At 40.3% G+C, this 22,134-nt stretch overlaps 1 protein-coding gene across 1 annotated transcript in view; it reads right to left on the reverse strand.

The window, feature by feature from the left end:
* Nucleotides 1-22,134, reverse strand: part of EIF2AK3 (eukaryotic translation initiation factor 2 alpha kinase 3) — a 70,230-nt gene that overhangs the window by 39,197 nt on the left and 8,899 nt on the right. The window contains exon 2 of the mRNA XM_047852862.1: nt 18,233-18,362. Coding sequence (XP_047708818.1) covers nt 18,233-18,362 — 130 coding nt within the window. The remainder of the gene's footprint in view (nt 1-18,232; nt 18,363-22,134) is intronic.

The raw sequence follows: 22,134 nt of genomic DNA on the forward strand, positions 1-22,134 counted from the left end.
TAGTATATGCAGTATTTTCCAGACCTGTTTTATCCAGGGCAATTACTATCATAGGCTCAGATCCACGGAACACAGGTCAATTCAAGCAGTATCCCATCTTTTATTTATGTTCTCAAATCTGCTATGAGCCGGAACCCTGGTAACAAAGCTTACTGATTTTATGCTCTTAGTTGTCCTTCCTTCTTTTAACAATGTGTATTGAGAGCCTACTATGAGCTGGGCATGAGTATGTTGCTTGGGGAGAGACCGCTGAGCAAAACAAATTAAAAAAAAAAAAAAATCACTGCCCTGTGGAGTTCAAACTCTGGTGTCAGGAGACAAACGACATAATGAATAATCACAGTATATGAGGTGATAAATAACACAGGAAAAAAATAGAACAAGATAAAGGGAGACTAGAAATGTGTGTGGGAGGGGAGGGGGACTGTCAACAGGGAGCACAGGGTAGACCCTACTGAGAAAGTAACATGTGAGCAAAATCTCAACTTGGGCCAGTTAACCATGCTGACATCTGGGGAATAGCCTTTGCAAACGCCATAAGGTGGAAGCACGCCCTCCACTTTGGAGGAAGCACAAGGAAGATGGACAGGCTATAGCGGGAAGGGCCGAGGCATGGAGAGCAGGCCGAAGCCAAGAGATGTGATGGCTCCAATTAGGTTGATAGCACCAGAGGTACTGCAGGGTGTCAGAACTGGAAGGCCAAGCCCAGAGGAGCTCATGGGGGATTCCCTGTATAGTATAAGCAAAAGAAAAGAGTTCAGGGTAACTCTAAAGGTTTTGGCTATGAACACCTTGTTTCTGGAGAATGGGTATTAGTGCATGGCTTTGTGACACTGACCTTTTGGTATTTAAAATATATACGATTTGACTTAACTTCAGCTAAGGACAACACTGTTTTCCTGATCATCCAGGCCCAAAACTTTAGAAAAAGAGAATATAAAAGAAGTATGGGTTTAATCAACAACCAAAAAAAAAAAATTGCAAATAAAATGTTGACCTTAACTTTTTTCTAACAAAATTTCTCTTTGTATTTCTTTGTTCCTCAATCCTATCGTTAAAGAGATACTTACTTGAAAATGCCCATACTGTCACTAAAAGTGCTCACACATCCTCCCTCCCTCTAGCTCGGCCCCACACCCTGGGATTCTAAAGGGCTGGTAGAAAACCACTATTCTAATCTACTTCTCTCTTTCATTTCCTAGTTCAAATCCTTGTACCTCCTGCCTGAACTATTATAACAGCCTCTTTACAGTTCTTAACTGGCAATTTCCTCAATCTCAACTCTACCTATCTTCTAGATTAATCTTTGAGTCAGAGTTAAGCTTGTTATGACATTATTCAAAAATCTTCAACAGTTCTGTGTTATCTTATAAAGACCCCAAATCCTAAATCTGATATTCAAAGTTCTCTAAACATGACCTCAAACAACCTTTTCTTCCTCCTTGTCTTCTACTATTCCCTACATGGGCAGAAATTGGGCATCACCACTTAAGCATAATTGTTACTGTTACTGTTTCAGTTATGTCATTGTCAATGTCATTTCTTCTTCCTGGAACACCTTCCTGTACCAAAAATGCCCACTGAAATCCTATCTGGCCTTCAAGTTAGCTTCATTTATGTTTTTGCTTTGAAAACCAAGAAAATTTTAGCAGTGTAAGATTGCTGACAAAAAACTGCCCATTCCTTAGTACTGTACCTTGCTTTCCACTCTATGAGCTGAGACAGCACTACATTCTCAAGAACTGTTTATTGTACCTCTAAGAAATCTTACCCTATATGCTAATGCTTCTACGTTTATGTTTACAATGTGTATACAGTGGCTGTGAAAGCAATACACCCAAACCTAGTGCCTGGGTTGTGTTATCCAATTCTACTTCCCACCAAAGGAATCAAGGCTCCTCAGAGAAATGTCTGATTCCAAGGGCTGGGGCAAGGTAGGCACAAGATGAGACTTTAGAATCTTATTATTCTAGAGAGTAAGGATATGTTCAAACCAGATAGAAGTATACCATTCACCAAATCTGGTCACTGAGCAATTTAAGGACCAAAATAATTGAGTACTGAATTAAAATGTGACTGAAGAAGAAAACAAAAGAACTCGTGAGTCCATACTGATAACAAATAGATAAATAATACATGGGGGAGAAGGGAGGGCTGTTACTGCAATAAAATGCTAAGTGTCTACTGGCAAATATGAAGGGAGGGGTGAAGTTAGAAAAATTAGCATTTTGCAACCATCACAGTAAAGACTGCATCAAGCAAAATTCAGCAATGGTGTTAAGTCTAAGAAGGTGGAAATTTTGATGAGGAGTAGGATATTTGCATGGTCTTAAAGTGTCTCTCCACGCACTGCTTATTAGTTACAAGAAACTAAACATAGAAACAAAAGCAAAAAAACTCCAATAATTATAGAGTGGAGAATTTAGATAATACCTTGACCAGATGATCAAAATTAACATCATCAATAAGTGACAGATGTGATTCCCTAGGAGAGGGCACATCACCTACTCAGTATTCTAAGCCAAGAATGTACAATCCAAATAACCAGGAAGCACTGGATAAGCACAAAACGAAGAAATGTCTATTTTTTTTAAATAAAAGGGCAGAGAGACTGTATTCTTCAAAAATATCAATGTCAGAAAAGACAAAGTCTGTAGAAAAATCTAGATTAAGAGAGCCTAATGGGACAAATAAATGAACTACCTGACCCTAGACCAGAGGCTACACTAGAGGTTAAAGACACTATAAAAGACATCACAGGTATCTTTCAGAGATATTGTGGGTTTGATTCTACACCACCTCAATAAAACAAGTCAAGTGAACTTTTGGTCTTTCAGTGCCAATAAAAGCTATGTTCACATTGTACTGTAGTTTACTAGGTATGCAATAGCATTATGTCTAAAAAATAACATAATACCTTAATTAAAAAATACTTTATTGCTAAAAAATGCTAACCATCATATAAGCTTTCAGCTAGTCACAGTCACTGATCACAGAACACCATAACAAATACATGACAACGTTTGAAATATTGCAAGAATTACAGTGGTGACACAGAGACACGAAGTGAGCAAATGCTGTTGGAAAAACGGTGCTGACAGACTTGCTCAATGCGGGGTTGCCGCAAACCTGCGATTTGTAAAAACAGTATCTGTAAAACACAGTAAATGCGGTATGCCTCTACTAGGTCAACTGATAAATTGAAAAATACAGACATTAGATTAAAGTATCGACATAACTTTACAAAGTTGATAACTGCTGTGATTATGTAAGAGAATATCTCTATCAGGAATACAAGTGAAGCATTTAGAACAAAAGGCCATGATGGATAGCTGATTTATCTCTACATGTTTTAGGGGGGAAAAAGTGTGTAGGAGGGGTAGGGGGAGGAAAAAAGAGAGAAAGAGAGACAACTCAAATGATAAAGCAAACAAGATTTGGGGTAAGTAAATCTGGGTATATAAAGGTTGGCCCTTTCTTTTTATTGTTATCATTTTTATTCGTGCAACTTTTTGTAGTTGGAAATTATTTCTAAAGAAGAGGTCAAAAAGAAAAGAAAGGTAATAAAATCTTGCAGGAGCTCTGTAATTAAACTCAGAAGGCGATACCATTAGCAAAGGTTCATCTTGATTCTGGGTATTTAAAGATCTCCAACTCTTACTCTTTATTGACAAACATTTGATTTTAAGTAAATTCTTGAATGGCACCAGTATGTATACCACCTCATATGACCTCAGAGTTTTCACATTACTATTTTATCCTTTTTTTTTTAAGTGTGTTTATTTTGAGAGAGAGCAAAGACACGGGTGTGCGTGTGACTAAGGGAGGGGCAGAGAAAGAGGGAGAGAGAATCCCAAGCAGGCTCCTCACTCACTGCCAGCACAGACCCTGACATGGGGCTCGAACCCAAAACCGTGAGATCATGACCTGACCCAAAATCAAGAGTCAGACGCTTAACCGACCAAGCCACCCAGGCACCCCTATTCTTTGCTTTCTTATTTTACTTTTTAAAAATCAAAACTTTCCTTTTTATCTTTTGTAGAATGTCCAACTTGAAGTTGTCATTAAGAGCGGATTTAGGTCATTCGTATACATACCCTATAAAAACAATATGTAGGCAATATGATCTCCCATTCTCCCATTTTGAATTACCTATCAGTTAGAAAATCAAGTATTTACTGTTGTCTCTCTTTCGTATTACGTTAGGTATTCTCTACCCTATTTACTAGAATAGTAAATTCAGATTATGATAAAGTTAAAAAATGGGTAGTTCGGTCGTCTGGTCAAGTCAACAGCAGCACTAGTTAAGGACAAACAGGGAAAGCAGGTGTGCATCACTACAAGAAAGAGGAAGAGGGGCTAGAAGGTCTGTAGTAAACAGATAACACTTATTTTGACTTGTTTCCTCTTCCATTAACAACCTCTTTTCTCCTAAAACACTAGCAGATCCTTAAGAAACACAATGGCTCCTCAGTGCAAAAAATCAAAAACTAAAAAACCGCTAACAAAAAACTGCCCAACTAATACAGATTAAAATTCGTTTCTGTTTTAAAGATGATCTATATATATGCCTCCAAATGTAAAAGAAAACAAACATCCTGCTATTAAAAATATGGTTTAGGGGCGCCGGGTGGCTCAGTGGGTTGTGTCTGACTTTGGCTCAGGTCATGATCTCACAGCTTATGAGTTCGAACCCTGCGTCCAGCTCTGTGCTGACAGCTCAGAGCCTGGAGCCTGCTTCGGATTCTGTGTCTCCCCCTCTCTCTCTGCCCCTCCCCTGATCGTGTACACTTTCACTCTCTCAAAAATAAACAAACATAAAAAAATCTTTAAAAAATATGGTTTAGTGCTTGCTTTGGCAGCACATATACTAAAAAAATTATACACATATATACATATATATATGGTTTAAACAACCAAGAAGATTTGAGGTGATTGACCATATTGAGAAGAGCTGCCTTATTTTAAAAGTTAGACGTTCAACAGCGTTAACTCAGTGAGAAAAGTGCAAAACCCAAAACAACAACAAAAAGCATTCTATGATTCAGGACATCATGTCGTATTTCTAGATCGTGATTTTAAAAGCTCACTTTGAAAGAGCTGCTCTTCACTAATTGGCTGCTGATGAGTCATACCCATGGCCGCTAACCTTTGCACTGATCTTTGTAGAGTCTTTCAGGCTGCATATGTGAAAGCAGATGGTGCTTTTCCTTGAGAGGCACAAGAAATGATGTATGCATGCGGTTCAGGTAGTGAGATGACATCACCCCTCACAAGAGCATTACCTCACCCTCCCAGCATAGGAATGAGTCACTCGATAGTCAGCTGCAAATCTCTTGGTAGAAAAAAATGTAGGTTACGGTGATGCATTTTTACATCCCACTGATTCGTCTCTGCAAGCAGCTATTTGTTCTGATTCGCTGCTCTGCTTCTCACACTAATTGCGTGACTTGCTTCCTCCATCAGTCACTTTTTAAAAATATAAATTCTTGTTGTTTTATGGTTTCCAACCCCCCCATTTGTTTTTTCCTGTGCATAATTTTAAAATGAAAGGTTGTCACACTGGTGGGCAAACTCAGTACCAAAGAGCCAATCAAGATCTTTATCCATGCAATCGCAAAGCAGTAGGGTGAAATAATTCAATTTCTATTTCTGAACAAAACCTAAATGGCATAATGAATACCAGTGGCACATGTAATCAGGGAGTGCTATTTGAAATCAGAATGTGAAAATAAGAATTCCATTTCCAAGTGACAGGAGGAACTTCAACCGAGAAAAATGTAGGAAGTGCTACTACTCCAACGAATATTACCAGAAATAAAAACAAAAATTCTTCTAATTATAGAAAATATATTTTTAAATTTGGTTCTTCCTTCTTTTTCTAGGTACCACGCACCCACCACCGCCACGGACACATATATTTTCTGGGGTACATTCAACTTTAACTTATTCTGAACATTTTGAAACATGTAAAATAGAAAGAGACTAATAACCCCCCATGTATCTATCACCCAGTTTCAACAATTACCAAATTTTGCCAATTGTTTCGTCTGTTCCCCACCCACCCACGACATATACTTGTTTACTAGAATGATTTAAAGTAAATCCCAGACATCATGCCATTTCACCTACAAACATTTCAGTATTTATTGCTGAGAAGTAACTACCCTGCCGATATCACATTTAACAGAATTGAGAGTAATCCCTTAAAATCATCTAATATTTAAATCTCCTTGACTGTCTCAAAGATGTACTATACAATTGGTTTGCTCCAACAAGGAACTCAAACTCCACATATTACATTTGATTCTTTTTTTTTCCCCACAAGAACCCCTTAACTCCCTTTTTCATGCACTGATTTACTTGAGACACCAGACTATTATTCATCCTATAGAATGTCCCACAGCCTGGAGTTTGCATGTCATTTAATTTGTTCTTTTGTCCCATTTTCTGAAAAGTGTGTGATTAGACCTGGCGCTTTGATCTGATGCAGGTTGGATTTTTTCGATAAGAGTACTTCATAGGTGGTGCTACATACTTCCTATTATATTGAAGGCCAGCAAACTATAGCTTATAGACCAAATCTGACCCACTGCCTGTTTTTATCAGTAAAGCCTGATGGGAACACAGTCACACCTATTCATTTATGTACTGCTTTCTTACTACAACTACATAGACCATCTGGTCCACAAAGCCCAAGATATTTACTCTCTAGCCCTTTACAAAAAAATTTGCCAACCCCTGTGTTATGTCATATTTGTTACTATTATTCATCAGTAGATTTGGAGGAGTCAGCCTGACCCCTCCATTTTAAAGTGTTCAATCAACTTTTCACCATTTTAGTATCAACTGATGGCCTATTATTTCAATAAAGGGAATAAAACAATGATTTCTAATTTTATATTCTTTCTGAATTTATTAGCAAGAACTTTCCCTCATGTAGTTTTGGAAATGGGATTTACATGCACTACTACTTTCTCAAGTAGAGAACATTAAACACTTTCAAATCCAAAAAGTTGCATCCAGTATGTTCCCTAACTCAGAAGGAGGGAAAAAGAACATGCTGGCCCTGAGAGCTACAAAAGCCAAGTCCCAAGTACAAGTTTAAGAAGCAATAAAGTGAAAAGGGAGGAGAGGGTAAGCAAAAGGGGTGATAAGAAGCATGTGGTGGGGCGCCTGGGTGGCGCAGTCGGTTGGGCGTCCGACTTCAGCCAGGTCACGATCTCGCGGTCTGTGAGTTCGAGCCCCGCGTCAGGCTCTGGGCTGATGGCTCAGAGTCTGGAGCCTGTTTCCGATTCTGTGTCTCCCTCTCTCTCTGCCCCTCCCCTGTTCATGCTCTGTCTCTCTCTGTCCCAAAAATAAATAAATGTTGGAAAAAAAAAAAAAAAAGAAGCATGTGGTAAGACTCAGGCTTATCAACAGTAGAGATAAGGAAGAATGAACACAGCCTGTAAGGGAAAAGGAAAAGGAAAAAACGATTCTAGAATATTCACTAAAAGGGCACACATCTCTCTCCCACCTCAAGAACTCCAAGCATCTCCAGAATAATGCAACAGCTGATGCTTCTAATGATGACCTCAAGGACTAAAAAGATAAAATTCACGAAGACTGGGAAGATGTAAAATACATGAAAAACACTCCTTTGGAAGCGTTAACTTGTTGACTTTTTTTTGTTATACGGAAACCCCTTTTTCCCTGAACAATTCCTTTCCTGGCCATGCTAGCTGTTTTGCTAACCTAGGTAGGGAGACAACAGCAGGCATCCAACATATGAAATGGAGCCGGGTCCTCGGGGTGATGAATGCACCTCCTCCAGCCTCATTCCTGGGTCCCTGCCTTCGCCTACTGCTTGCTACGTGACCTTGGACAAAAATTAACACTGCACCGTTTTACAAAACTTCTCACGTTAACTGACTGCACTTGATCTGCAAATTCAGTCTCCCCAGCTGTTTTAAAAGGTGTGCCTTTTGGTTCCCAGACCACTGATGTTTCTACTGCTTTGGGGATCTACAGGCCTCCTGCTTTTCCCCACTCCTGTCCCTGTTCCCCCCAGCTCCTCTACAGTCAAAACAGAAAGGGATTTGGACACTCTCTAGAATTCAGTTAAGACCAAAGGAGGATGTCGTGGTCAATGAGGAACAGGTAGAGAGAGGAAGAGCAGGAGCGCGTTGACACGTGGTGAGTTCCCAGAGACTGAGAGGGCTCTCCAGGTAGAGATGTTAAGGAGGCATTTGCCTGAGTCGGTCTTCAGCTCAGAGGAGAGGTCTGAGCTGAAGAGAAAACTTAGAACTGCTGCTGTCATGGGAACAGAGGCACAACCCCCTTGAAAGAGAGTAGGGTGAGAAGATGACCCACACCCAAACTTCTAGAATTCTAACATTTAAAAATCCCGGCAGGGTGATGAGTCAGGGGAGACTGAGAGAAAAAGGTGCCTCAAGTCTACTGGCTTTAGTAGGATTTTAGGGACTCTCCTGTTTTCTTCCAGGTTCTGTTAGTTGGTGTGAATACTTTACGAATGTTTATATATATAAATACTTCCCCAGTTTGAGATGACTGGATTGAAATACATATGCCTCACTGAGACAACCTTTTGACTCATCAGAGTCTCACTGAAAGTCTCAAAGCAAAAAAGAACGTCAAGAAATGCTTTCCGTTTTGACTATGGAGGAATCTCTCCCACTTAAAATCCGTCAAGGGCTTCTGATGGCTCAGGATAAAATCCAAAATGTTCAACACAGCTTACTAGACCCAGTATGACCTGGCCCTGGCCCCGCTCAGCAGACTCATATCTGCGACTGCCCCCAACCCTTGTCTTTGCTGCCTTTCCTCTCCTTCTCTCAGCTCCTTGAGCACACTGTGATAATTCCCACGGCAAGGCCACCACACAGGCTACTGCCTCTCCCAGAGCACTCTCTCCCCACCCCTCTGCCCATCTCTTGCCTGGACAGCTCCTTGTCCTCTCTTAGATCTCAGCTGTAAACTGAGATCCCTTCCGGGGAGACTTCTCCAGCCTCCTATCCAGGCAGGTCGGGCACCTTTGCGAAGGCTCTCTAGGGTCCACCCTTCCATGTGGCAGTTACCACAACTCAATTACATTACTTATGCTGTGATTATTTCATATCTGTCTCCCCAGCTGGCTCCACAAAGTGCCACATGAGTTCCACGAGGGCGAGGGTCTCATCTATCCTGGGCACTGCTGTACCCCAGTGCACACCCTGTCAGGCTCCCATGGCACTAACGATGAGTTCTGTTTTGGATGTGTTAAGTTCAGGTACCTTTGACTTTTCCACTAGGCATGTCTAAGAGGCAGTTAAGCGCTCACAATATGCTGAGCAGCATGCAAAGTCTGCTACGTACATGATGTCTTTCAGCAATTATTCTGGATAAAGCACATTAAGAATTATGATTATTAGTACACAAAACACAAATACATTGGTAAGTACTGAAATATTTCAAAAAGCATGAAGCATCGGAAAGAGGGCAAGGAGAAGTCCAAAGATCTAGGGTTGAGTCTCAGCTTTACTACATCAGACACATCTCTGACCCATTGTGAGCCCTAATTTTCTAATCTGAAAAACAGAGGCTAGTAAGAGTATTTATTTTACAAGGCTATGTAAGGCTGAAATATGAATGGGTTTGGCATCACTTTGCAAACTACAAAGTACTAATCAAACAAGACTTGTTATGTAAACGTAATGTTATTTTGAACCTCTAATGTAATTCATGTGTGTATGCGTATATACGTATACTTATTAAAAGTGTTTAAAACAAAAATATAAACTCTTAATCTGAATACTTGTAAATTCATCCTGAACCTTCTTTTATTTTCTATAAATAAACTTCAGAAATAACTAAAGTTCATGAACACCAGATTTCAAAAGTTTCCAAAAAGCCTTTAGAATTTAAACAGCTGCTCCAAAAGTAAATTCACGGAGAAAGTAGAGAGCTGAATTATGCCATGTCAATTATTTCTTTCCCAATCCTGGATTTACAACCCCCATTTAAAAACAAAGCCTTGGGGGGGGGGCGCCTGGGTGGCTCAGTCAGTTGAGCGTCAGACTTTTGACTTCAGCTCAGTTCCTGATCCCGGGGTCTTGGGACAGAGCCTCGCGTCAGGCTCCATGCTAAGCACGGAGCCTGTTTAAGATTCTTTCTCTCTCTGGGCCTCTGGGTGGCTCAGTCAGTTAAGCATCCAACTCTTGATTTCAGCTCAGGTCATGATCTCACAGTTCACAGGTCCGAGCTCCATGTTGGGCTCTGCGTTGAAGGCACAGAGTCTGCTTGGGATTCTCCCTCTCCCCCTCTCTGCTTCTCTGTGTTCTCTCTCTCTCTCTCAAAAGTAAATAAACATTAAAAAAATAAGATTCTCTCTACCTCTAGCCCTCTTCCCTGCTCTCTCTCTCAAATAAAAAAACAAAACCAAAAAACCAAAACCTCAAAACTAAATAAAGATGAATTCAATATAAGAATTAAATATATCAAACTGTTACCAGTCTTAAATTTACCAGAAATCTCTATCAACCCTAAAATTCTCTTTTATCACATAGACATTCTGAAGGACTGTAAACTACTTTATTGATCCCAAAGATGAACAATATTAAAGTTAACAGGCATATTTTTGAATATTTTAATTCTTCAAAAATGATATACTATATATGGAACATAAAATGATAACTTTTAATAAACCAAAATGAGCAACCTACCAAATGACTAGGTACCAGAATTAAGTATTTGTGACTTTAAGAGAAAAAAAATGTTGAAGCATTGTGCTAAGGAAACACTTTTTTTTTTTCCCCCTGAAAATACTGAAATTGCTGTGATGGGGAGAATGAAGGAATCTTTTTTGCTGAAAGTGTTCCTGGGCATCGTACCTCACAGACTAAGGAAGGGGGCATGGTTAACAACTAATTAGATGATCTAACACGAGGGATTATGAGAACTTTCAGCAGATCCGGGTATTAGTCAGAGAAGGCATCCCACGTGACATGCTTAAGAGGAAATGTTTTGTTTTTTGCTTAAAAAAAAAAAAAGAAATGGAGACAAAAACAAATCCCGAAGCAATGTGTTATTAGTTATCATCAACAGTTGTGAATTAATGCCCAAGAGCATTGAGATACTACATAGATAATTATTTAATTCATTCATTCTTTCTTTCCTCAACCTATAGTGAACCTATAGAACAAAATACCTCAAGGAAAACTATCAGACTCACTTTGTAAGTGTACTTTTTGCATTCATGATGAAAAACACAGATTTCAGTAACTATCTCTGCCTTCATTTAGATCATTATACATTCATGAAGTAGATAATGTGCATGCAAAGTCAATTTCCTAAAAAATAGGGTCAAATCAATTTCTCACTCGGCAACATGCATGCTAGAGTAAACTAGTTTACTTCACAGCAATGCTTTCAGCCGTGCGAAGGGATTAATAAAACAAAATTGAATCAAAGCATGGTTTTATTTCTATAATTAAAAGAAAAGCAATTAACCTAAGCAATTATTTACATATTGGCTTGCTACATGACTGAACAGTGACTTTTCCAAATAAACCGCAGTCTTCAATGACACAGTCAGGCTCAAAATATGCTAGTTTGTGTACAAATGAAAAACTGCAAAATGACCAGACATCTTTCAGTGTAAATTTGAGAACCTTTAAAAGAGATCACCGATCCTCTTTTAATAAAGCACCACTCAAAGGGTCTACTGGTGGATTCTTTGTGAACAAATCAAGTTAACCATTAAAAGTATGCCTTTTCTAAAGGATCCCCCTACCTACGAAGGCCTTTCTCAATGAATGCATTCTGATGAGGGGCGGGGAGGAGGCTGGAAAGCTCCAGTATCATAGCTGTCTGTTTCTGCACCTGTCTGAAACAGAAAGGCGGTGTCCCTTGGGGAGAAACATGCCAAAAATAAGAAAAAACCCCAAACTCTAAGTATAGACTTATAATAGGGTTGTTTGCTCTTTTTAAGAGGGGGAAGAAAAAAGGCATTTTAACAGAAAACTGAAACAAAAAAACAAATATGGTATCTCTAAATAAAGAAAAGGTAAAGGTATTATCTAAGGAGAAATGAGTTACATGTATACAATTATGCATCCTAAATAAAGATAAGGAAGGTCTTTGTAATTAGGAATATGTTCCAAGACATAGACAAATAGATAGTTCAAGGATATTATATCTACTTAGATTTGGTGAAGTGTGATCCAAGTGTCACCCAGATACCCCAAAGCAACACTATGCTAATACGCTACAAAACAAAATTTAAGACAACCAATGAGGAACCACAGCGAAATCTCTTTAGTGCTTTTTCAAGGTTTAATCTGCATATAAATAACCAGAGGAAAGCAAATCAGACTTCACTTCAGGTGGTCCTTCGAAAAATTAAAAGCAAAATTCTTAGCTATTATCATAAGCATTAGGCTTAGAACCTAGGGCACAACTGTTAAAGCTGATGGAGTGAACTTAGGTTTACCATTTATTCCCTCTCTCTCTCTCTCTCTCTCTCTCTCTCACACACACACACACACACACACACACACACACACACACACACCAGTTTTAGCTTGGTTTATTATCAGTATTCTTTTGAGAAAGTTTGTAAATTACCTAGTCAAGAGGAAATAATGGTAAATCAGATCAGGCATCTCAACCACCCTGCAGCATACAGGTGATCCTAAATATTATATAATATTGTTTTTAATGGAGCTGTCAATCTCTCTTATCCTGTATGTTAATTTTTTCATTGACATAATAAAAACACCACTAAAAGAACGTAATATACTATTTTATATGCCCTTTACATTAGAAAAGTTTAAGGACAATATCATCAGAGCAGGCCAGGAGGCAATGAGATATGCACCTAATGGCAATTTCTAATGAATCTGTGCTTTATTTTTTAAAGCCTTAAATGTGGTTTAAAAAAAAAAAGGGGGGGGGAAGTTGAAAAGTTCCTCTCGATAATTTGGGAGTTTCATGTATCTGATGCTACCTGATTCCTGAAGTTATGACAATCTTTAGGATTTAGTGTAGTCCCATAATTTTACAGAGAAGGAAATTAAAACTCTGCTGAACTGAAGAATTTAGCCAGGCCACAGAGTCAGTGAACAGAAGAATCCAAAGGAGAACTCAGGTCCCTGAGTCCCAGCCCCTCCTCCACAATCCCACACAGCATGAGAAGTTCCTGTGTGGCTTTATTTTATTATTCCAGCAAAAGTGCATGTGATTCATCACTGACTGCTCTATGATTAATAACTTTAAAATTATTTAAACAGTCAGGGCACCTGGCTCACTCGGTCGGTAGAGTGTGCGACTTTTGATCTTGGGGTCACGAGTTTGAGCTTCACGTTGGGAGTAGAGATTACTTAACACATAAAAGTTAACAAAAATTATTACACAGTCTATCAAATTCTCTTCATTAGATTCATAAGTAGCTTTACCGATTGCTGTACAGGGAATACACCTTCCTCGGCCTCTGGGTTTCATCCGTTTCTTCTTCATACCACTCTTTTTTTTTTTTTTACATTTATGTATTTTTGAGAGACAGAGAGTGAACAGGGGAGGGGCAGAGAGAGAGGGAGACACAGAATCCAAAGCAGGCTCCAGGCTCTGAGCGGTCAGCACAGAGCCCAGGCGGGGCTTGAACCCGTGGACCGTGAGATCATGACCCGAGCTGAAGTCAGATGCTCAACCAACTGAGCCACCCAGGCACCCCTCCTTCATACCACTCTTGATGAAAGCTTAGAGAGACTGCCATTCTAATACAGGAGTCCCCACATGGGGTCATGGATCTATCTATTGTCACCTGGGTGGCTTTGGCTCTATCTCCAGGCCAGTTCCTTCCACCTGCTGTATCTACCCCTCCTCCCTACACTACCCTTCCCTACCAAACGCTGAGCTTCAGAAAGAGAAAATTAACTATTTCTCACAAAAAGTTAGGGACCTTCGTAAAATATTTTATCAGATGCATTTAAAAAGGTATAGTAACTCCATTGGTGTCATATTTAGGGCATTTCAAATAGCAGTTTTTGAGCCTCTTTTTGCGGTATTTTGTCCAACTTGTGAACACAACTTGTAGCTGTTGAGCAACGCACACCCTACTGAGTACCAGAGGACTCAAGCTCACGCTACATTCCTGTTTGCCTTCGAAATATTCTTATACTATTTCTATCATACACTAGCTCAGCAATTCTCAAACTGTGGCTTGTGGATGCTTTTACAAGTGCAGAGAGTCAAAAAGTTCTGCTGCGAAGGTGTTACTTGCTTTCTCACTGGGGTGATATCCGCACTGATGGTATAAAAGCGATGGTGACTAACACTGGCAGCGCCTTAGCACGCCATCGAGCACCCAACTACTGGTCACTGCGTTTCTCACCAGCACACACTTGCGGCAAAGAGAGAGAGAGAGAGAGAGAGAGAGAAAGAGAAAAGTTTCACTCAGGAATGTTCTGGTGAAGCGATATAAAGTTGATTTCATTCATTTGGGACCTGAGTACACGTTTTCACTCTTCTGGCGTGACTGCCGAGGACACACTAGCACTTTAGCCACACGCTGAATGAAACACGCCTTGAGGAAAAAGCGCTTGTGTGACGGACTTTGGGGGCTGTTTGTTCACAGGGTGCCATTTCTACTCGAAAAATTGAGGGGATGTGATGGTTATGAGAGCTGGGTGCCTGTCAGACATTTTCTCAAAAATACACAAAGTGAACCTCTCACTGCAAAGAGAACAACTGACCATATTTGTGGGGGAAAAAAAACCAAAAACCAGTTTTCAAATGAAAATTCGAATTTTGGAAAACCTGTATCTACCAATGTAAGCTCAATAGTTTCCCAGTACTTAACTATTTTTCTGATGAGATTAGTGGTGATAATAACACATTAAAAAAAAAATTTTTTTTTTTAATTTTTTTTAACATTTATTTATTTTTGAGACAGAGAGAGACAGAGCATGAACGGGGGAGGGGCAGAGAGAGAGGGAGACACAGAATCGGAAGCAGGCTCCAGGCTCTGAGCCATCAGCCCAGAGCCCGACGCGGGGCTCGAACTCACGGTCCGTGAGATCGTGACCTGAGCTGAAGTCGGACGTTCAACCGACTGAGCCACCCAGGCGCCCCTAAAAAAAATTTTTTTTAATTTACATCCAAGGATAATAACGAATTTGATCTTTAAATATTCTATAAAGAAATGTGTCAACATCTGGAAGATCTGTATAACTCACTGAATCAATATTTGCCAGATGACGTTAGAACATCATGCATGAGTAAAAGGCAAGACAGACAAATGGATGTTAATGTAAAAGAGTACAAAATGTTCACTGATACGGTTTCAGATTCTACAGTGCAACTAACCTTTAAGAAACTTCCATGTGTTTTGGTAGAGTATCAAAAAAGAATGACCCGATCACCTGAAGAGGCTTCTAAAATACATCTCCCTTTTCTAGCCACGTATATGTATGTGCCTGGATTTTCTTCTTCATATAGTTCAGCCAAAACAACAATGCAACACATTGAGTGCAAAAGCAGATATGAAAATCCAGTTATCTTCTACCAAACCAGAAAGTAAAGAGACTTATAAAAATACAAAACAAAGCCATGCTTCTTACCAAAATATTTTTAAACTGGAAACTATTCTTCATAAAAATATGTTATTCATGCTCTCATCCAATGGGTTCATTTTTTAAAATGATTTAATAACAACTCTTTTTAAAGTTTCTTTGAGCAGCCTGAGTCTGTAAAGGGGAGGTGCACACAGGATGGAGAAATGGCTCCAAAGCCCGAAGAATGGAGTATGGTCAGGCAAGGCTCGGTTTAATCCCAGCTTTATCGTCTAATCGGTCTGCCATTTCAAGCAAATAACTTCTCTGAGCTTCCGCTTCCTCTTCTACAAAATGACCCTAACACATCGGCCACAGGAGGATCTTTGTGAGGATCACACTGTGTGTAAAGCACCTAACGTGTATATTACAATGCCGGTAACAGTGTTGTTGTCATTAGCGTTATCTACATAGAGAACACGTAGTCTCAAGAAATGGTCTCAAGAACTTGGGGCAGCCGTAAAGTCTAGAAAACCTATTATGTTATCCCAGATGGGCAGTATCTTTTGAGTTTCTGTTGTCACAAAATAGAAAATGAAAATCTAGGTCTGAAAAGAGGCCTCAGGCTTCTTCCCCTGCATGGAAGGTGGCCAGTGAGCTTTTCATTTACTGTTTCAGGGTGACACAGTGAAACTTTGGGAATGTGCTTGAGATTCAACATTTCAAAGTATTTTCTCCAAAGGGTCTAGGGTTTGGGGTACGTGGGGAGGAAAGCACTTAAAACAAGAGAGCCCTGATAAACCACAGGAAATGAGAAAGTTGAACTGTACCTAAGAAAACAGCTAACGTAACTTAAACCCACTCAACAGCACTCAGGGCATCATAACTATTTGCATTCTACTTTGTCATACCATGCAATTTATCTTTCGTTCGTGAGTATATTTTAGTTTGCAAACACACACATGCTTTGTACCACCACAACACACTGTAATATTACCTCAGATGTAAACAGCTTACAATCTTCTGATTTTGCTGATCATCTTTTTATGTCTAGTTTAAAAATAAAGCAAAACATGCATACCCAAGCATAATCCCAGCAGAACACAAATCAATGAATGTTTCGCTTGAGTAGTAATTCACTTGAATATTATACCCGATTCACATTATTGTAATTTATAATAAAATTGCTATTTATATTAATAATTCACAATACAACAGAAGTTCAGTATTCTCAGATTTTTTTCAGCACACTGTACCGTCTGATAAACGGTAAGCACTATGAAAACCCAGTGAGGGCTCGGCACACACAAATGTGGAGGCGGGGCAATTTCCCAAAGCACCTGCCTGGGTGCTCCAGGAAGGAATCCAGGCTGGGTTTATTAGGCTGGGTTTATTAGAGTGTAGCTGGGTCACTGGTAGCAGTTTTTTCATCAGAAAATTCCATCAACACTAATCAGGTCATTCTTAAGCCCCTCATGTTAGGTTTTGTCCTTTCCAAATTTGATACCAACTGGAAAGCTTTTTGAAAGGGAACAGTTGGTGACGAAAGAGAAAAAAGAACACCCACAGGGAGTGTCCCGGAGGAGCAGCCTGGTAAGATAGGAGGCTTGAGAGTATTCTGGAAAACAGAGGTGACTGCTCCCGTGTTGGCAGTCACAACTCAAGAGAGGGGCTTATTTGATTTGATTTGATTTTTTATTTTTTTTTAATTTTTTTTTCAACGTTTATTTATTTTGGGGACAGAGAGAGACAGAGCATGAACAGGGGAGGGGCAGAGAGAGAGGGAGACACAGAATCGGAAACAGGCTCCAGGCTCCGAGCCATCAGCCCAGAGCCCGACGCGGGGCTCGAACTCACGGACCGCGAGATCGTGACCTGGCTGAAGTCGGACGCTTAACCGACTGCGCCACCCAGGCGCCCCGAGAGGGGCTTATTTTAAATGACTTAAACAAGAGAATAAAGCTCTAGAAAAGGACAGAGACTTAATCTATCAGAGTCAAGACGAAAGGTGAGAAAAAGAAATTTCCCTCATTTAACCTGCACCGCACCCAACCTCATCAAAGTAAGCAGTGTCCTCACTTACTGATGAGGACACTGAAGCTCTGCGGAGCTGTGTCGCCCGCTCAAGTCTTGGAGTCATGTGCCATAAGAGTTTCAGAAGCACGGTTTCTTTTTTTGTTTTTGCAAGTAATCAAATTTGTCTAAAATTACACTCAAAGAAAATGTCGTGCTTTCCATTAGCGTATACACTGGAGGGAAAATGTAGGGAATAATTTATGGGATTTTGCCGCATGTATTTCTAACTATTAAGATGCAGTTAAGATACTTTTATTTGTTATTATTCCTAGGCACCTTGTGATAATAATAAGGCGGAAGAAACGGTGATCATGTTATAGCTCAGATAAAGAGCTATAGTGATACAGCAGACAGTATTCTCAGTTACTCATTTATATGATTAACTCCTTTAATGTTCAAAACAATCCTAAGAAGCAGAAGACATTACCCACTCGTTTTATAGGAGGGGAACTGAGGAACAGCAAAGTTAGGTAATTGCCCCAAGGGGACACAGCTCGCAAAAGGCAGGTAGACCTCACACCCAGGCCATTAGGCCCTGAGCCCCAGCTCTCTAAGCAAATGCAGACTACAAGTGTCAGCAATCATTATTAACTGTTTCCAATCAATCTGTAATAGAAAATCCTTACCTCCGGTTTGCTGAGGCTGGATGAAACCAAGGAGCCGGATCCCACGTCCAAATCCCACTGTTTTTTACCACGATTCTCAGGATCCAAGGCAGCAATTCGCCCATCTAAAGTGCTGATAATCACTAATGATCTATAAATGTAACAAAATAATAAGACAAAGTTTAAAAGATGTGTACGATATTGGGCACTGACTGCATACACTGGAAAGAACACCAGACCGTCTCAAGGCCTGGGGGAGGAGGGTCCACCTCCTCACAAACACAGTCTTGCTACTACTATCTGTCGAAAGCCCACCAGGCTCCCTGCAGTAGGTCCTCTATCTGTTTCTATCCCTTGTGAAGAGCTCCAGACTCCCAGGTCACCCCTCGTCCCCACACTGTAATCCCTACATGGAACTCAACGTTCCCGGTTTTGCCGTCTTTTTCCCTTCCCTGAGCCCTGAAAGCCTTAACCCCGAAACACAGTTCTCCCTGAATGTTCACTTGCCTTCTTGCTGGAGTAGAAAGCCAGCTCTTCCTGAGGACATTGTTTCCGGAGCAAAGAGAATTCTTTTTTCCAAAACCCTTGACCCTTGGGCCCCGTGACAGGGTAGGCGCACTCCTCGCGCCTCACTGCCATTTCCAACTATTTCTCTCCTCTCGAAAACTCCTCAGGATCAGACTGCCCCACCCATTACCCCTCCTAGTAATTGTCCACTGACCCTTGGGCCACTAGCCGCACTCTTTGAGGATTTTAGCTCCTGGTTTAACTGTCACTGTTAACACGTTCTTTGGGTTTTCATTATCTGTTTACCTTGCCTCAACCACTGCCAAGGTGAGACCCTAGCCCTTGGCATTACCAATCACCGCATCTCCCCTGCCCCACTGAAATTTCAAGCATTCCATCCTCTGCCACCAACCCCTCTTTCCTGCTTATTTCCTCTACTTCCCCGATTCCCACAAATCTCTGACCCCACCAGGGATCCTGTCACTTTGACCTTGAGCTTCACTACCATTATGCCCTCACCTCTTTCTTACCCAGTGTAAATTCCACAGTCCTTCATTTTAAGCACTTCCTAGCTTCCTAGCTCCCCCCACCTCTACTCCCTGTCCCCTCTCGCTTGTCACACTTGACTGGCAGAACTTCGACCCCGGTTAAATCCAACGTTTTGCATTTTCTCACTCGCCTCCGTGCAGTTGAATGTGGCCAAAGAAAAACATAACCATGCTGACTGGGCTCACTTTAATCACGACCACCAACGTGGAAGGGGCTATTAATGATGCTCTGCCATCACAGCACACTACTCTGGTCTGTATACTCACCCACTGTCCTAGGTTGACAATGTCATTTCTCCTTTCTCCTCAACTTCTAACACTAGCTCTTCTAAGCTCAGGCATCTCGGGGACAGATATAACCAAAAGAAATCCCACCATCACATCTCTCAGTTTATCAGCAAGGGACCCAAGAATTCTACCTACCCTGCTATCACTGCAGGTGAACTGTTCGTTCATGGTTCCACCCACTACCGACGTTTCTGTTTAGAAAACAGATCTCTATTTGCCAGTCCTCGCATCTCCTGTCTTGCTCTCACATCAGTCATTCCCCCTCTACCAGAGCATCCTTGTCCGCATTCAAACCTGGTATTATTTCCCCCAACTTAAAAATGAAACCAGTTAAACAAAATGAACCCTTTCTCCTCTCTAGCTTCCATCCACTCCTTGCCTGCCTCTGGAACAAAACTCCTTGAAAGAGTTCTTCTATATTCTCTCTCCAAATCCTCTCCCCTTTTTCTGGCTTAAATAATTCCTAATCAACATTTTGCCTCTGCCGCTCCACTTCAAAGATTCTTGTCGGGGTCATTAAAAACCTTCATACTGAAAAACCCCACGGTCAGGTCTCCGTTCACTTGACCCTCTAGCAGCACCCGACCAGCGCCTTCTCCTTGCCCTTCGTGAAACGCACTCTTCATGCGGCTTCTAAGATCTGATTTTTTTTCTTAGTTGTACGCTACTCTTCCTCGGTTTCGCGTTCTGGTTCTTTCTCATCTCTTCTAGCTCTTAAAGTGTTCTCTACCCCCATGTACTTCATCTGATGGTCTCATCCAGCCTCATAGCTTAAAATACCATCTATATGCCGGCAATTCCCAAGTTTGTATCTGTCCCTGAACTCTGGACTTACATGTCTAACTGCCTGCCGGATTCAGGTGGTCTTACAGGCTTCTCAAAGTTCGCACATCCAAAATCGGTACCCCCGGAATGACTACCCCGATTCCTCAAACTCATCCTGATTTTCCCTCAGGGCCTTTGCAGCTACTGTGCCTTCCGTCTGGAACATACACTCCCAGATCCAGAACCGGTCTTCAATAAATATTTGTCGAATGAAAGACTGTGTTGTACACTTGTTTTAGGAATTTGTTAGGTATGTTTGTCTGCTTCAAAGGCCATGCAAATTCCACCTACAGATAGTTATGTTCCACTTTAGGATTATAAATACAAACTTCTTCTTTTCTATTTCACTTGAAGGACAAAGCATACAAAATCAAAGTGAAGCTAGAAGTTGACCATGACAAAAGAGTTCAACTCATTGGAAACCTTTCAAAGCACTTAATTGTTTATCAAATGAATAAATGTATCAAGTGGACAAATAAAATTGTTAATTTATTTCCCAAACTATACACCAATTCTCATTTTGAATTTTCCAAATGGTAACTCATAATCTAATTTATGAAAATAAAGATTTTTGCTGCATTACGAACGCTAGTGACTTTAGATAACTAACCAAAAGAAAGAGAACAACTTAACTCCCCTCCCCACACATTACTCTGCTTTTGAAAGAGATCTGTTGGGAACTGGGGGAGAGATGGATACTACGAGGAAGAATATTATTTTATAGTAAAGGGTATAAAAACTCCATACCTTAGATGTGCCAATTTACAAATAAAAGCAAGAGAATCTATCATTAAGCCAGCACTCCAAGGTTCACAGCCAAGTTACCTCGTTCCTAGTGCCACTGTAGAAATGTCTAATTCTGTTCAGTAATCATTAAACACAAATAAATAGCGGAATGAAAGCCACTCTAATTTAAACAAAACTTAGTATAAGCAAACAGTGTTAACCTTAACCCATGAAAAATTAAGGAGACCACTGGAACACTTCAGACACTATTTTTAAAGTTCAGAACCAACATTGTTTATCACCCCTGACATTCTACTTTAACAACAACAGCAACAAAAACCTTTATTTTTTGAGTATGTAGGTATTTGGGCTAGAGGTATATAGACAAGAATGGTAAAATTCTAGGTCTCATCTTCAAAACAAAGAAAAACCCAACAATAAAATATGCATATGTGTATCTTAGGTGGATATAAAAATACACTTTAAGAAGTCACTTGGAGTTTAACATCTAACTGTTCTTTCACTGAAAACCTATCATATGAGGTGCATTTTAACTGAGTCAAAGATTCTGTTTTAAAAAATTTTTTTAATTTTTTTGTTTATTTATTTTTGAGAGAGAGAGAGAGAGAGAGAGAGAGAGAGAGAGAGATGGAGATGGAGCAGGGGAGGGGGAGAGAGAGAGGGAGACACAGAATCCAAAACAGGTTCCAGGCTCTGAGCTGTCAGCACAGAGCCGGATGTGGGGCTCGAACTTGGGAATGGCGAGATCATGGCCTGAACTAAATCAGACGCTTAACTGACTGAGCCACCCAGGCGCCCTGATTCTGTTTTTTTTTTAAAACAAGATATTTTCAGATTATATACCGTATCCAGAGAAGAAGTGTAAATTTGGGCAATAATTAGAAGAACTACAAACCTGTGGGCAGGAACAAATAAGTATATCACTTTCTTAACTGCCTTTTGATATTTAATGTAATCTGTTTCTTCTATGTGAATGCAGTACCCTTAATTATTTTAACCTGCTTGATA

The sequence above is a fragment of the Prionailurus viverrinus genome, chromosome A3, assembly GCF_022837055.1.
Source record: "Prionailurus viverrinus isolate Anna chromosome A3, UM_Priviv_1.0, whole genome shotgun sequence".
NCBI classification, from domain to species: domain Eukaryota; kingdom Metazoa; phylum Chordata; class Mammalia; order Carnivora; family Felidae; genus Prionailurus; species Prionailurus viverrinus.